This window comes from Mesocricetus auratus, unplaced genomic scaffold (genome assembly GCF_017639785.1).
Source record: "Mesocricetus auratus isolate SY011 unplaced genomic scaffold, BCM_Maur_2.0 Super-Scaffold_100006, whole genome shotgun sequence".
NCBI lineage: Eukaryota > Metazoa > Chordata > Mammalia > Rodentia > Cricetidae > Mesocricetus > Mesocricetus auratus.
Window position 1 is genome coordinate 13420286 of NW_024429190.1, and position 17659 is coordinate 13437944.

The following is a 17659-nucleotide window of genomic DNA, read 5'->3' on the forward strand; positions in this document are numbered from 1 at the left end:
GAGATTTTTTGCTTGAGGAAACCTGACAGCCCAGAAAACAAATCAAGCCTGGATTCCGAAATGTCAGAAGTAAGCTTTCTGTATTATGAATTATATAATTCACCCTCAAGGCAATTTTCATGTCAGTTTTTCATAACTCGATAAACTATCACAGGAAAAAACATTTAATGCTATATGTATTGTTGAATAATACAGACTTTGGGAGATTAGCGTGATGCCATAAAACGACGTTGTGTCTCAGCCTTCAGTAGAAGAATCCATCTTACCCACCTATCAGCGTGTCTCTTGGAATGTCGCCTCTCACTCTCCAGCATGGAAATAGAAGGCAGCTGAAAATGAAAAGCTAAAACATTCAAGTGTCTGCATCCCCATCTCTATAGCCTTAGCCATTCCTGGCAGTCCTTCCCTTGAAATGGACCAGACACAAGGGACTGCTTATTAGGCATTTGTACTTCACTGAGTATTGTGTCAAATTGATTTTTGAAAGAAGTGACATGTGGTGCCTACATTCCGGCAGATAACTGCTGTAAGCCCCAAGTGAACCAGATAAAAGGTGTTTGCACCTCGGGGCCTTTCCAGGGATGATGGTGTCACAGTTCCTCGCAGCCTGCTGGCTTTTGAAGATGCTGAGGTGTGCCGATAGAGTGACAGTTACTGTCAGGTCAGGGGCTGCAGGATGCCTGAGTGCCCTGCTTTACATGGATCCTACGAGGGAGCCCAGAGCAGGCCTTAGTGCACAGCCTGGAGTTTTCTGGTTGTCCCCACGGCATGGTGGGAGGCGGAGGAGGGATGAGAGGAGGGCAAGGACTGGGGTGGGGTGTGGAAGAGGGCATGGAGATGTGGGTAGAGGAAGGAGCAATTGCTTCTGGGACTACAGTGTTTGAGAAACTTGGCAGCTTGGCATTCCTGGGGCCGTTCTAGTCACCGGGGCACATAGATTCCACTTCTCTGCACTGAGAAGAGGGAAGAACCTGGATTTTTATTCTATTTTCTGTTTTTGTTTTGGGCTTCTTTTGTTTGTTTGTTTGGTTTGGTTTCTGTTTTGTTTTGTTGAGACTGGGTTCTCTCCATGTTAGCCCTGCCTACCTGTCCTGGAACTTATTCTGTAGACCAGGTTGGATTCAAATTCATAGATATATGCCTGCCTCTGCTTCCTGTGCCACCAGGCCCAGAAAGAGCATGGATTTTAACTGAGGCCCTGCCTGGAGAAGCCTCATAAGACATTCAGTGACAGTCTCTTAGTGACCTGTTAGGTCACTATACAGTATCGCTTCTCCTTTTTGTGGTACTAAAAAAATAAATCCAGGACCTCTTCCATGCTAGGCAAGCACTCTACCAGCCAGAGGAATCTGGTGTTTTCAAGTCTTCCTCCTCCTCCTGCTCCTCCTCCCCCTCCTCCTGCTCCTCCTCTCCCTCCTCCTCCTCCTGCTCCTCCTCTCCCTCCTCCTGCTTCTCCTGTGCCTCCTCCTGCTGCTGCTCCTCCTCCTGCTGCTCCTCCTGCTGCTGCTCCTCCTCCTGCTGCTCCTCCTGCTGCTGCTCCTCCTCCTGCTGCTCCTCCTGCTGCTGCTCATCATGCTGACATGTCATCCTACTACTGCTCATCATGCTGCTGCATCAATCATCCTACTCATCCTGCTCATCATCATCATGCTCATCATCTCCATCACTCATGCTTCTCATGTCACTCATCATCATGTCATCCATCATGCTCATCATCGTCAATCCATCGTGCATCATCATAGCATCATCATGCGCAGCTAATCATCATGCTGCTCATCATGCATGCTGCTCATCATGGCAACGCTAATAACTCATACATGCTCAATCATCAATACATACATCATGCATGTCATCATGCGCATCATCATGTCATGCTCATCATGATATTCATGATCATCCATGCTGATCATCCTGCTGCGGCAAATAATCATCGTGCTATCATCATCCATCATCATGCGTCATCATCGGCATGCATCATCATGCGTAACTGATAATAAATAGCATGCATCATATCATCATAACATCATAATGTCATCATCATGCATCGACAATCATCATTGATAAATAAGCAGCAGCAGTAAGTGCGGCAATAGCATCATAACTCATCATAATAAATCATCATGCAATAAATCATCATAATCATCATGATCATCATCATCACTATATCATCATCGATCATCACTCGCTAATGTCATCATCCATCATCATGCGGCATCATGCATCATCATAGCAGTAATCATACATCGTAGCAATCATCGTAACAACAATGAAATCAATAACAGCGATAATGCTCATCATAACGTCATCATCATCATGTCATCATCATAACATAAATCATCGCAGCATATCATCACTAACAATAATCATCATAGCGTATCATCACTGCATCGCCAATCATATCATCATCTTCTGCTAACAGGTCTTGCTATGGGGGCCAGGCTAGCCTTCAACTTCCTATGTAGTCTAAATTGGCTTCAAACTCATGATCCTCCCACCCCAGCTTCGTAAATACTGGGGCTATGGATTGCACCACATGGCTGGCTTTTTAAAGCCTTTTATTTTAGAGCAGTTGTAGACATTCAGAAGTTGACAGCGATCATTCTGATATAGAGCAGAGGGACTCACATCTTCTGGGCCAGGAGTTAAGCATTGTTAAATATTATTAAATACTATTGCATACTACTAAATGCCATTAGGGTTGTTCTGTGTTGAACTTCCAAGAAGCCTTTACTGTGAATACCCTTGAATGCCTTCTACAGAGGATGAAAACTGTCCGGAGTGGTGAGCAGCTCTTTCCTATGCCTGGCAGCTGTGAGCAGGAGCTGTCAGACAGGCAGCAGCTAGACTGCCCTCAAAGTAGCCGAGCTGCTTTGGATAACTTGAAGTCACCCTGAGAATCCCAGAAGCTATAGAAGACCACTATAGCCAGGGAACCTCCTGTGCTGCCCCTTGGTATTGAAACATTGGGTTTCTCCTGAATGACCTTTCCTTGCCTACTTTTTTTTTTAACGAGACAGGGTTTCTCTGTATTGTTTTGGAGGCTGTCGGTCCATCCCAGCCTCGAACTCACAGAGATCTGCCTGCCTCTGCCTCCCGAGTGCTGGGATTAAAGGTATGCGTCACCGCCGCCCGGCCCTTGCTTACTTTTTAAAAATTAATTATTGAATCTATTTTAATCCAAAAAACTCAACTGTTAATCTCAAAATACTTTACTTTGGTGTGGATTTTGGTTTATTGACACAAATCTAAGATCAACTTTGCTATAATATATATATATATGTTTCTCCTCTTGTTTAAGGTATTATGTTTATATAGCACATTTAACAATGTAATGTATAGTTTAGAAATATAAATTAATAGTCATCTATAATAGCCATATTAGTTAGGTTTTCTAGATATACAGAGATATATTTCAGATGGAAAGGTCATCTTTAAACACTTCAAAAACCTACAGAATATGGCATTTAAAATACTTTAAGAACTTAGACTTTTTCAACAATGAGACACATCTGCTCCTGGCATCACCAATTACTTCAAGAGGATGATGGGCATTGAAGAAGCCTAAGAAATGCAACATTAGTTACTCAGGAGTTTTAACACTTGAGGATGTAGGTCTAAGGGCCCCAGAACCCAGACCCACTGTCCACTACCATCTACTGCTGGTTACAGTACCTGCCAAGTTGAAGTAAGATCTAGTGTTACTTGTGGTTAAAGCCCTGAGCAATAAGTCTCTATCTTGAGCATGTAGACTCTAGAGCAAAAGTCCCCTAGCTCTCAGGATGAGGAAGTGTAAGCCTCAGGATGTACCAAGCCAGATGCTAGGTCCTAGGCACTGAGAACCCGAGACTGCCACCACTAAAGCATTTCTCTTCACCTATACACAATTTACATTTAGGTGGAACTACAGGACCCCATCCAGTTGGCTTGCTACAGCTCCTTGAGTGTGAGAGTGTGACCTGGGGAGAGTCCAGTTAACTGAACTGTGGATGAACGTTATGTGGATTTCTCCAGTTTCTGCTCACACTCTTGTTTCATTCTGTTTTGTTTTGCAGTAATGGGGGCTGAACCCAAGACCTCATACATGTTTGTGCTTTATCACAAAGTTACACCCCAGTCCCGAGCATACATTTTTAGTGTGTGAGTATACTGTGTTAGAATGCTTCAATACTAGATTACAAGTCACTTTGAAACAAGTAGGGAAAGGAGGAAATACACTCAGTTTGCATTGAGATTCCATTCTGACCTCACTGCCCCTGAGCTTGAGTATTCGGAGGTTGGCATACTTCAGGGTTGACCTCACTGCCCCTGACTTGAGTATCCGGAGGTTGGCATACTTCAGGGTTGCCACCACTAGCACAGGTGTCTCATAGCACTCTGCACAGACTAATGTTGGGAGTCATATGAAATTCTCTGTTTGCCTGGTCTCAGCAGTGTAATAAAGAAGGCAGCTGTTGACTTTTGTTATTGTTTGGGGGTTGGTATTGGGTGGATCTGTGTTTAGACACACTCCTGGGACGTTGCAGGGGCTGTAATAACGCAGCTTTTCTTCACTATAGCGTGCTCTGAATCTGCCTCATGTTGGAGCCAGACTTGCTGTCCCAGAGGCCGGGCTTTCTTTTCCCCTGGCCTGTACCCTCCATTCAGTATTCCTCCCTTACACTAACACTCCTCCTCTGAAACAGTTAGAGCATGATGTCCAAGCCTGGACCTGGCTGTCTGGGCTTCTTTCCTCGGTGGTTTACTTCATGTGTGATCCTTCCACATAAAGGTGGAAGGAGAGAAATGAGTTGTCATCTGACCTCTGTATGTGATCATGACACACACACACACCCACACTCCATCATCATCATCGTCATCACTATCATAATTCTACATGTAGATGAGTTGACAATCAAGATCAGCCATCATGGGTATCCACATAATTATTTATTTTATTCTTCAATAGATCTGTAATAGTTTCTAGAGAGTCATGCCAGATAGCTAAATGCTAGTATTTCTTCATCACTCTCTTTAAATCTTTACTAATTCCCTTAGAAGGTGTGTGTGTGTAGTAAAGTTATCAAGCAATTGTTTTTCATCCCAAGTATGCCTCATATATTGTGGGGATCTTGATGGTGCTGGGAATGGAACCCAGGCCCTTGCAGGTGTTGAGAAAATATTCCACCACTGAACTAAATCTGTAGTCATTTAAGCAGGGCTGTTATTTCAGTTGTTCTCATTATTTAGGGTTTGCTCTGTGCAGCTTACTTTTGATGTCTTAATTATATGAGATGTTAGCATGACCCAAAAATGGAAATTTGTATATACAAGAAAAGTTAGGCCGGGCGTTGGTGGCGCATGCCTTTAATCCCAGCACTCGGGAAGCAGAGGCAGACGGATCTCTGTGGGTTCGAGACCAGCCTGGTCTACAGAGTGAGTTCTAGGACAGTCTCCAAAACAATACAGAGAAACCCTGTCTCAAAAAAACAAAAAACAAAACAAAGAAAAGTTAGAAAAGATTTGGGATGGTGAGTCAGCTCTGAGGGTAAAGCCACTCGCCATGAATGTTTGATGCCTAAGTTAAATCCCTGGAACCCACTTGAAGGTGGAAGGAAAGAACCAACTTCCACATCTGTGTCATGGCACACACACACACACACACACACACACACACACACACACACACACACTATCACAATGACCTGGCCTTTTTGTTTGTTCTTTTGTTTGTTTGTTTTTTTCAACTTGATACAATCTGGAGTTATTTGAGAAGAGGAACCTCAATTAAGAAAAATGCCTCCATCAGGGTGTCAGTAGGCAAGACTGTGGAGCGTTTTCTTGATTGATAATTGATGCAGGAGAGCCCGGCTCACTGTGGGCGGTGACACCTCTAGGTGGGTGGTCCTGAGTTACAGAAGGAAGCAGGCTGAGCAAGCTATAAGAAGCAAGCCAGTAAACAGCACCCTCCCTGGCTTCTGTCTCAGCTCCTGCCTCCAGGCTCCTGCCCTGCTTGGGTTCCTTCCTTGACTTTATTCAGCAATGGACTGTGACTGAGAGGTGTAAATTAAATAAGCCTTTCCTCCCCAAGCTGCTTTTGGTCATGGTGTTTTGTCACAGCATGAGAAACCTGAACTAAGACACCATCCTGGTTCAGTTCCCTGGCTTCCTTAATTTTGGAAGTATAGAGAAAACTCTGGAAAGAGTAGTGTGTCTGAGGGTCTGTCCGTGCACATAGAGGAACCTGGCTGTCCTGCGTAGGTGGAGGGTGCTCCTCTCTGGGAGCCTGGGGCGGCATTTCGGTGATGCCATCTCACGCTCTTTTCCATGGCTCCAGTATCCACCCCTCCCACCACCCCACATTCCTCCCTGCAGTGACACAGCCACCTGCCTCCAGCCTGTCCATCACCTGCTGCTGCGGAGTAGAGCAGGGCCATCACCCATGGTTCCCTTTGTCTGTGTGCAACCTTCTGCCATCACTCAACACCCGATATTACATGATACGGCCAGTGGACTGAGCCGTCTGCAGACGTCAGCACAGGTACCAGGTCACTTTATTTGGCCCATGTACCTTCAACTACACTGCACTGCTCAGGGCATGACCAGGTCACAGACCGTCTACAGGACCTACGGTGTGGTTTCCTTCCTTGTTCAGAACTTCCCTTCCATGGGCTGACTGGGATGGGGTCAGTTATTCATCGGAAGGCAGGCCGAATATCCATCTGCATTTGTGTTGCCTTGTCAGTAGACAAGTCCGTATGTGTCCCTTGAACCACTTCTATAGAGATCTCAGTGACCTCTCTGGGTGAATCTGAGGTCATCTCTCTTCCCACTCCTGCCTTCCCACCTCTCTCTGCTCTCTGTTCAGAACTCTGTGGGGTCCCATCCAGCAACGTGTCCCATTAGGGAAGGAAGGCAGATGTGGCATCCAGAAGGGTCTCCACCAGACTCCATCAGTGTTCTCATGGACTTTGGAGACTCCATAGCAGCATATGACTTTGTGAATCTGGTCTCATGATTGTCATCATTTTTTGTTCTGAGCTCCTGCTGTGACACACCCTACTGATATCCTGGGACTTTCCATTCCAACCCTAGTGTCTCCTGGGTCTGTCCTTATGGTTTGCCAATGCCATGGCTGAAGGCATGAGGGTTGGTGTTCAGTGTGTATCTTGGGCTGGTGACCAAATGTTCCTGGGGATGCATCCAGCACCGCCTCTAGTCTTCTGTTCCTTGCCCTAAAGTTCCTCTGGTGTTACCTTCAGGGAACTTTAAAGAAAACCTTTTTCTGCCTTCCTTCCTTCTTTCCTTCCTTCCTTCTTTCCTTCGTCTCTTCCTTCCTTTTTGTTATTTGAGATAAGATCTCACTCTAACCCCCTGTGTAGCCCAGGCTATCATCAAACTCATGACAGTCCTCCTGTCTCTGCCTCTTAAATGCTTAAGACAAGATTTTAATGGTAGTTTCTCAGATCTCCATGACAATCTCCAGACTTGTGACCCTTTGATCTTGGTTTATATTCAAGAATTTTCCATGAGAATAAGATATTTAATGGTAGGAAGTGGGACTCTGGGAGCATCAGGGGTAAAGGTCTCTGCCAGTCAGAAGAGCAGTCCACCAGGATCTCCTTGAAGCAAGAAGGGCATGCTCTTCATGTCCAACTTGATGGAACAGGGCTAGGAGGATGTCCCTGGGGTGCCCCTAGTCAGATGCTAGAGTGACTTCAGAATTCAGTGGTAGGAGTGGGCAGTCCTGACCCATAAGAAAGGCCCTGGCAGACCAAAGTGAGCCCCATGGCTGATTCAGTTTGCATCTGGGATGTCTACCAAGCCCATGTGTTTAGGCTGATTCACTATGAGGTGGTGGGACCTTTGAGAAGCAGGGCCTATTGGGAGTCCCTAAGTCACTGGGAAGCATCTTAGAAGGAGGTAATAAGACCTTATCATTACTCCTTTCCCCTTTTATGCCAGTAGCAAGTCAAGTGGCTTTGCTCCTCCTTGCCACGATGCACTTCCCCACCTGGGCCCCTGAACAGTAGACCTGCGGGACCGCGCCCTGAAATGCTCAAATCTGAGACTAAGCAGTCCTCTCCTCTCTCTGAGCTGGTTGTCTCAGCTATTTTGTCACAATGACAGAAAGCTGACACTAGGGGCTCATATGAGGGTAGGTTACCTGCGCCCAGGTTCCCAAGAGGCACCTGTTCATAGCCAGCAGAGTTGTTTCTCCGTGGGAAGGAACAAAGCAAGGCCCCCAGAGTGTGAGAGATCTCTGAGTGGGCCCCCGGAGTGTGACAGATCTCTGGGTGCTGGGGTCCCCAGGTCACACTGTCTCCGTGTGGTAGAGTCTGGAATGAGTGAGTGCTGCTTTCACGCTGCTTTGTCTGACGGTTGAATCCTCAGCATGGGTTCCATGAGGCTGCCTCCTCATTTCCGGCCCCCCACCCACTTGGCAGCCATTACATGGCTGCAGGTTCTGTGAATGAGTGATCTCTATTTGCACAAGCCCATGAGCACCTCTGCTGCAAGGTGTCCAGGAAGAGGTGGGAGAACCCCCCTCTGGCATTCATGGGGAACACAGCCTTTATTCAAATGCAAAGGGATCAGTGACACAAGACAGCCAAGTTCCTGAAACTGCCCCTCTTCATCTTTTTCTCCTGTGGTCATCCCTGTTTGAAGCCGTGTGAAGTTGTGTCTTTGGCCTCCAGGAGCAGGTGCGGTGGCGGCGGCAGGCCTGAGGTATCTGACACAGTGTGTTGGTGGGGCTCACAGGCTGGCAGCTTCCTCTACCTGTTCCTGGCCTGCCTGTTGTCTGCATCAAAGGCAGCCTCCCACCACAGTAATAAGTCACACAGATAGAGCAGACCATGAGCCTCAGGCATCACACGGTGGGAGAAGCAGCCTGTCCCTTACCTGCCACTGAGGACCTCTGTGTCCAGAGCATTCATCAGTCCAGCCATGGTAGGAAATGGTGCAAGCTCCTATGCCTGACTGCACACGCCTCCCGGACCCCTTTGTGCCCCAGATCTGAGTCCAAGGCTTGAGGGGACTCCAAGGGCTGGCTACTAGACTCTGGGTTTAGACACAGTTATCGGGGGCACACTCAGCCTCTTCTTCAAGCTCGGGGCAGGGGGTCCCATTGTTAGCAGGCTGAACACGGACATAGCGAGTTCTGCTCTTGGCTCCCAACTTTCCACATGGTCCTCCACACAGCCCCCAGGATGACCACAGGGAAACCTCACAGTCCAGCGGTGTCTCTGGAACTGAACAAACCACAGGGGAGACCCAATGGGTACTTTGGAAAGCAACACTTAGAAAAAGCAAATGTAATTATCCCTACATGTACACCCATCCCAGGGGACTACTCTATTCCAAAGTCTGAAAGAAACGCTTTTCTCAGGAGTGTAGAACAAGATGCATGATGGGTATCACTGATATAGATGCAAACAACAACCAAATGCCTGGCTGGGGCTGATCCTTTGCAAAACCTTGGGTGACTTGTGACAGCATGAGTCCTGGGATCTTACCAGCTATGGAAGAGGCATCACAACTGTGAGGACCTTTCTGAGGGGAGATGGCTCTTTTTATTATGTCTCCTCTGCTTCTATCATATTCACAAACTTAAAAGCAATCAATTTGGAATTATAGCTAAAGAGCCTGGTAATTTCCATTTTCCAGAGCAAAATGCAAATGTCCCCATATCCAACATGTTAAACCAGCCAGTCAGCCAGCGAGGACAGTCACCGGCAGGAGGCCAGGAGCCCAGCCACCACCACTGGAGTCATGAGAGGACAGTGTAGCGCTGGCAGCAGCAGCCAGGCTAACAGCTCCTAGCGCAGGACCCCGTTTTTATGAGTCCTCGTGCTGCTACAATCAATGCGTGAGACTCCAAGAAACAAGTCAGAAAGGAGCATAAAGAGGTTGCAGATGTCAGATACAGTACCTGGAATATTCTAGTAGATGCAGTAGGCCACTCCTGATATAACCCACTCCACAGAAGAAAAGGGCGGGGCAGGGGCTACGAAGACCCGTTGGAAAGATGAACAGACCCAATTTTTGCCTAGAACCTTGCCTGAGATGAGACACCTGAGCCCCCATCTTCCAGGTAGGGCTACAAGGCTGAGTCCTTCCCAGCTTCCTGATAGTGAAGTAGCAGTCAAGGCTCAGCTTGACTGGGAATGCATGCAACAGCCCTGGTCTGCAGGGAAAGCTTCCCAATGGGGCTCTTGAACCCTGTGGATCCCTGTGAGGAGCAGACCTAGGATAAACCGCGTGTGATCAAAAGTGAGAGGGGTGCAGGCAGGGTCTGTGAGAGCTTCCTGGATACTCTCACCCCAGGCAAGGTCTGGTGTCTGCTGTTGGGAGCAAAAGTAGCAAGAGAAACTCATGTGGTATTCTGCCCCTACCGGCAGGCTGGCAGTCATGAGGACATGAGGGAATTAGGAAGAGCACATCAGGTGGGCAGATGTGAGAAATCCTAGCTATAGGCGATGGCTTTTCAGGACAGGGGACACCTTGGGACAATGTGCCATGCTGTGTTCCTCAGCTATACTGGGCAGGGAAGTGCTTGAGTGGCTCCTATGTCATCAGGCAGAACTATAGGTAGAATTCACTGAAGCTCCCTGTCACCAGAGATAATGGCCCCCAGCCAGAGCAGAGGGCTACATCCACATCCGCCCTCTCCTCTCCATGTCAGCTGTCCTTGCTGCCCTTCCTTTGCAGTGTCCCCTGCACTCCCAGCATGCTACCTTTCCAGACCTGATTAGGTGGCTAACTGCCCCACAGGACCTCTCCTGTGGCCTGCCTGCAAGTGGCTCTTCCCATGAGACTGTACCGTGTCTGACTGGGTGCTGCCACCGTCCAGTGGTCACAGGACTGTCCATCAAGAATGGGGTGGGAGATACACACCTCAATTGTCTGCGCTGCGTAGCCCATCAACAAGCCCACCCTGCTGCCTGACCAATGCATCAGGGCAAGACCATCCCACGTGGCCAGGAAAGTGAGTTGGCAGCTGAGCCCCCTTCAGTTCTCGCCAACGGTAGAAATGGCCTGAAGCTTGGCAGGTCTTGGCTGATCCCAGCTCCTTAAGAACATAAGTTATGGTGGTCTAAAGGTGTTCTTGCCCACCCTGGGTCTGCCAACAGATGAGAGGCACACTCTACTCTTCCAGTGTTAAGGGCTGGGGAAACACAGCCTCAAAGGCCCCAGCCATTCTCCGTGCCCTCAGGCAAGGCCTACTGGGCATCTGACTGAGTGGAGGCTGCTGTGCGTGCAAGAACTATGATTCTCACCCTCAATGCACGGCTCTCACAGCCCCAGCAGATGCCCCTGAGGGATGCAAGCCCAAGGTTCCTATTAGCAGACTCTCAGATTGTTTATGGAAAGATGAGAATCCTTGACTGGCCCTGATGAATTGGGAACTCTGCACTGGCCACAGCCAGGCAAGGCCCAAGCCCCCATGGGAGTGTCACGAATGTCCACCAATGTCCTTTGCTGTCTTGGCCAGTAGAGGCACATCTGGAACCTGACTCGGTGCGTTTTCACTTGTAAAGCCATGGGCTGTGACCTGCAGTTCACCGGGTGCACTTCTGATGCATTCTGCCTTCTAACTATAGCTGGGGTCTTTTTCCATTGTTCAGGGTGTTTCAACAGTAGATATTCTTAGAGTTTTATCTACAGTCTTGGAATCCACCAGATCCTAAACCTATAAAAATTAATAACGTCTCCTAAAGAGTGACAAGAATTCACCTTTGAAATTGCTTGGGCTCAAGTTTCCTATGGCCTTGGAAGCCTGGGAGATTCTGTAGACTCAGAGACATGCTATAGACAAGGGCTAACCTGGGACAGAAGGAACTCACATGTTGTGCCTTATACTGGGCGTTAGCACCTAGTGTATGACCTTGGACGACATATACCCCACAGTTACTCAGTTGTGTCTTCTAACCCCAATTCAGCCGGTGGTGACATGGAGTTGTGACCCAGCACACTTTTCCAGCCTGTCTACCTGGGGTCAGCAGAAGATGGAAAACATGCAGATTACCTGAGAGGCTGTCAACAATTTCATTGCCCCTGCTGGCCAGGTCCAGGGAAGGTGGGGCAAAGGCCCTGGGACTCTGCCGTAGACGCACGAAGGTCACTTTGGCAATGGGAGGCAAGGACTTCAGGCGTGGGTAGTAGAATGAGTTTGCTGGGTGACTGGGTGATGAGGATGTTATCTGGATGACAGGAAAGGAGAGCTGGCAGAGTGGACTCCCACTTTCAAGTGTGTGTTTGGCCTCCTGAGTCAGCACTCCGCATCAAGCAGGACATTGCCAGTAAATACTCCCAACTTGGCGCTCATCTGAGGGGCTCTCAAGCCCAGCATAGTTGGAGGTTGAGGAAGGCTGGCATTCCTTCTGTCTCCCAGAGGCAACACTGCAGCTCAGCTGAGCAATTGTCCACACTCAGAGCTCCTGGTTACGCACCAGGCAGGACTGCATATGCCTCCTCACTGGAAAGGAAGCACCATGCAAAGCCCCGTATCTTGCCCTTCTCTCTATAGAACTGCCAGATCCCAGGCAGAGCAGCATTCTACTCTTAACCAGAAGCCACCAGAAACAGGATTATTTTCTCAGGAGGAGCTGAAGCCTGTGGTACCTAGAGGTCCGCCTGGGGAAGGCCAACGCCTTTCCCTTGTCCTCACAAATCCTGACAAACAATGCCAGCCACCTTCTCTGTCCCACCCAACTGAGAGCCCAGAGTCCCTATGCGGTGGGGATGACTATGCAGCCTATGCGGTGGGGCGAGGGCTGTGGACTACTTACCTCGGTCACCGTGTCCTGTGGGATGGTTGCAAAGTTGGGGGAAGAGAAGGTGAAGCCGCTGTCTGTCCCTGCGTCATGAGGGTAAAGATCGAGGACCACCTGCTCCTTCCAGCGGCCTCCCTCACACAGGTCCAGGCTGTCAATGCCCACAAACCAGTCAGGGCTAGGGACGATGCGTACCACGAAGGACACCTAGGTGGGACCAGAAGGCTCAGCAGCTGCGGCCTCGGGACACACCCTCTCCTGGGCCAGCAGCGGCTTACCAGCGAGTGCCGAGGGTGCACCTCTAGCTCTGCAGAAGTCTGCCCGGTCCCGCTGGGGACAGCAGGGGCTGAGAATACGGCATGCACACTCTGGAGTTTCTCTCCGGCAGCTTCAATCTCTTTCATCAGTGCCCAGGCCTCCCCGCGCTCAGCGAAGTCCCTCAATCCATTGCTGACGTACTCGTTCTTCCTCCACATGCTATAGTCAGAGCTGTGAGCCGCCCCTGTGCAAAAGCCTGACTGCATGAGTAGCCAGCTGGAGATGTGGGGGGGGGGGGAAGGGCTATAGACTTCGGTCCCATGTGGCTGCCCCCAGTGGACACCATGCCCTCCCCCCACAAATTTCAGCTTCCTGGCTGAATGGCAAGGAGTCACACCCACTCCTAACACCGAGAGACTAGGTTGTTGGGAGACGCCTGGCCTGGTGATTGGTGTCCCACCAGCCTTCCTCTGACCACTCTGTGCTGTGTGCTGTGAAGCCAGCAGGTGCTGTTTCCTGCCCTGTAGGAGGAAAGGTGCCCTTACCCAGCAGGGAGGACCACTGTGCAGGGGGCCGGAACAGAGGATATTGCTTGGGGAACGCCGTCTGGCTCCACTTGCCGGTGAAAGTGATGCTGTATCTAGCCAGGGGCCGGGCTGCACACACAGATTCTCCCCCCAGCGGCTGGCCTGTGGCGGAGCCCAGCATGGCCAGGAGGAAGGCCCAAAGAGCTCTGCCCAGGGAAAAACTCACGTTTTCCATCACCTACAGTAGAGGGAAAGAAGTGTGGTCACCTTTAGTCCCAAGAAGGTCCCTGTCCCCCTGGCCCCGGTAGAGAGCAGTATGAACTCCCAGATTGGTTAGGTTCCTGCAAACAAATTCCTGGGTCCCCAAAATGTTCCTGTGAGAGTCTTCCAGATTCCATCCAGGCAAGAGAAGGGCTCCAGGTTATGGGGTACGTAGTTAGTTTCACTGCCTGTCCACAAGAACCTCCGTGTAACTTGCAGGCACAGAAAGAGCCTCAACATCTTACAGCTATCTCTACCGAGTGCAGCACGCGGGAGCCGCACGCCTCCTGCTGCTCCACGCTGTGTCTCCCTCACTCTGAACTGTGCCGGACGCGCACACTTCACATACTAGCTATGCACGTGACTAGGTCAGCAAAGCTCAGGTCCTGCCCAGCCCCCGGGGTAGTCTCTGGAGTGTTACAGACTCCTGGTCCAGGAGCCCCCGGCCCTCTTTGGATGTATACACCTCACTCACCTGGCTGGAGCCGCAGGGGCAGGCTGCCGGGCTGTCGGCTGTAGGACTGACTGGTCCCAGAGCCCCGCGATCCTATTTATGCCCGAGGTTCGTGCCTCTGGCCAACAGAGAGGTCCCAGCTCTCCCTATCTTCTGCCTCAGTGCGGGGTCCCAGAAAGTGGCAGAGGGGACTTGAGACAAGGAAGCAAGAGGATTTTCTGCTTGAGCAGGAGCTGTTCTTCTCAACAGTCCCAGAGTTCTGAAGGCAGTGACCTGCTCCAGGCTGAGCTCAATCTCCGCCCCCTCGGGCTAGCTGCTGCCTGCCGCACCCCTTTCTTTGTCTTTCCCTCTTTCTTCCCTCTCTCCCCGCCCTCCTCCCTCCTCCTCTGGCTGGTTGTTGCAAGGAGCTCTGTGTTCAAGGATGGGAGTCTGTCTGGGGCCAGCGACCACACTGGTGCCTGTCTGAACTTTGCCACAGATGTAACCAGAATGTGGTCCACATTTTCCATTTGACAAGTGTGTATGTGTTGCAGGAGGTGCTGGGGTGCCCCAGGTCACCAGCTGTAGTAGGCTTTGGGGCACTGGGTCTCAGCCAGCCAGTCACCTCTTTCTCATCAGGGTCTGGGCTACCCAACAGTAACGGCCCATACTGCCAGCCAAAGGAAATCTGCACAGCTCAGGTTGTCAAGACCCTCTTTGGTGTGCTCCCTCCTCGCTTCCAGGCCACCGGCCCTCCTTTGGATTGAGTAGTAGATTCTGGACTTTACTGAAGCTCGGGGTCAGGAAAATACTTTCAAAATTACTGCGGAGCCTAGGAACTAAGGAGAAGGAGACATCTTACTCAGCCTCTGCCGGGTCCCCCCACACACCAAAATATCCAGAAAGCTGATCCAAAACACATTCTGGGTTTTGGAACAAGCTAATGTTTCACTGTCAGACAGACAGTGAGAGAGAATAAATAGAATCGACGAGGCTAGAATGCAAACAAAGCAAATGACTTCACCCTCAATTCAAATAAATAGCGCAGCCACAGAGTCGGTAACTGTGAACACAGCATCTAGGCTCCAGGCCTAGAGGCCAAAGACAAACTGCTCTAGCACTTCTGAAGTTGTCATTGGCGTGCTGGCACTGGCTTCCAGGCTCTAAGGTCACCAAGTCACCTGAGGCTTTTGTCTGTGGGTTCTGCTCTCCATGCTTATCAAGTCACAGCAAGTGCAAAGAAAACATAACTCACTTAAAATAGCAAAGTTATTCTGTGTTAACAGACATTGCACAATGTCTTAAGCTGAGCAGATGTAGTTCACAAATTGAATAGAAATGTGGCATGACTTGTCAGCAGTACAAATTCCTGAGAGAAGATGGCTGGGCCACTGTCTACTACAGTCATTCAATAAGGATGCAGAGTGAAGCCATGAAGACAATCCAGCCTGAATGGACATTAGGACAAGGGATTTATTCTGCTTTTTATATAAAGGTGCCCTAAGGCAGCTTGGAAAATCCCACTGTCCCTTGGCAGAGAACAGGCAGAGACAGGCAGATGCTCTTATAAGATGAACTTGACCTTGTGGTTGGAAAGATCTTTATCAACACACACAAGCAATGACCTTTGACTCAGAGGCCTCTTCCCCCTAACCTGCCTTGTGTTCTGGAACTAGCTATGGACCATGTTTGTCACAAGATCTAGGTTTCTTATTTCTGATGAGAGTTACTTGGAATGAGAGGGCCAGGACGCTCCAGTGTTGCTGGAGAGAGGCTGCAGGGGCCAGGACACTCCAGTGTTGCTGGAGAGAGGCTGCAGGGGCCAGGACACTCCAGTGTTGCTGGAGAGGGGCTGCAGGGGCCAGGTCACTCCAGTGTTGCTGGAGAGGGGTGGGGGGGCAGAACGGCTTGTGCTTTTTAAGCAGATGGATGGATTGTGCACACGAAGACAAACATATTGCATTCCCCTGTGTGTGTGGAGTCCTTAGGAGCAGCAACAGGGCTTTACCTAGAACTAGTCAGGCCCGTCTCCACTAATAGGAAATGAATCCTGCCCAGTCAGGAGTCATTGTGGGCAACTTCAGTCCAGCTCCTGCCCCGTGTCCAGTTGGAGGCCCTAAGGCTCACTCCGTTCCATAGGGCAAGACAGTAGTTAACAACCCCAGCCCAGGGCAGCAGGAGGCTCCTTTCCCAGTCTCCAGTCCATGATGTCTATGTGACTTGGGGATCCACTGGTTTGTGCAATGAGAACGGGCCAAAGCCTGTTGCCTCCAAGCAGTGTTGCAGCTGCCCAGCCAAGGCTGCCCTAGGAGGATAGCCAGGCAAGAACTCCCTTTAGTGGTGGCAGTGTCCCCCTGGGGAGAAAAATATGCCTTAGAAGTTTCACGGACATGATGGAACATGGGAAGGATTCTGTTACGGCTGAACAACGGTTCTTTCACCTACACCCCTCCCTAGGTGTGGCACAGGCCCCCAGGCCTGACCTGGGCAGAGACATGCTCCCAAGCCGCATCTGCTGACTCAAGCTTGGGATCCCCGCCCACAGGGTGGCTGCCTTCTGCAGCGCACACAGGCTTCAGGCAAGTCTGACTGCCAGGTGCCCCTGCTGTGAATTTAAAAACTCACCCTCAGATACCACACATGCCAGGCCCACAGTGACGAGTCTGCTCGCTGGCTCCAGCCAGGGCCATGATCTGTGCTCTGTACACATATGCTTTCTTGAGGTTGCCTCTACCCTTGGGCAGCATCCCCAGAATGGGGCCACCAGACGGGCTCTATGGCGAGCTGCCCTCCCCTCTCTGCTATGCTCTGAGCATCCCCAGCACTGGGTCTTTGCTTGCAGTCTGTCTAAAGAGAGCTCCCCAACCTGGTTTCTCCAGGGAGAGCCCTGCAGCCATCCCAGCCCAGAGGACGATCTTCACGCGCATGCTAGCCTTTTAGCCCCCTTTATGGTTTTCCTTTCATCTCCTGCAGAGAGGGACAGCCATGCCAGCTTGAAAGCAGCCTGAGTTTTGCTGCAGGATGTTAGGTGCTCACAGAGGCAGCAGCAGGCTGACTGCAGACTCAGGACTAGGCTTCTGGGCACAACTGTTAGAGTTATACAGGCAGCTGGGCTGCGAAGTTGACTGCTGGCCCAACCAGCTCAGGAACTTGTCCCCCAGTGCAATGCTGCCCAGCTACTTCCCTCCCTCCATGCTCGCCTCTCTCCTTTCCTGTCTCCCATGTCACTATGCCAGGGCAGATTTCAAGTCGCACCTCTGACTCAGTGCCTGAGCCATATCCAGTAACCAAGTCCTGGGCTCAGCCTGTGGCCTTTGCTTTCTTGGAAAACACCTAAGAAGAAAGTGAGAGAGCAAGAGCCCACAGCACTCACAGCACCCACCCTGTCTGCTTGCCTTAGTCTCGGCGCTAATGCAAGCGTTTGA

General features: G+C 50.2%; 1 protein-coding gene across 1 annotated transcript; it reads right to left on the reverse strand.

The window, feature by feature from the left end:
* Positions 1-8532: 8532 nt before the first annotated feature.
* Spon2 (spondin 2) lies at positions 8533-14560 on the reverse strand. The gene is made up of 6 exons (XM_040746881.1): positions 14277-14560; positions 13559-13778; positions 13034-13257; positions 12771-12962; positions 12008-12182; positions 8533-9230 (listed from the first exon to the last, which is right to left on the reverse strand). The coding sequence occupies exons 2-6, from the start codon at positions 13773-13775 to the stop codon at positions 9046-9048; spliced, it is 993 nt and encodes a 330-aa protein (XP_040602815.1). The 5' UTR covers positions 13776-13778; positions 14277-14560; the 3' UTR covers positions 8533-9045.
* Positions 14561-17659: the final 3099 nt, after the last annotated feature.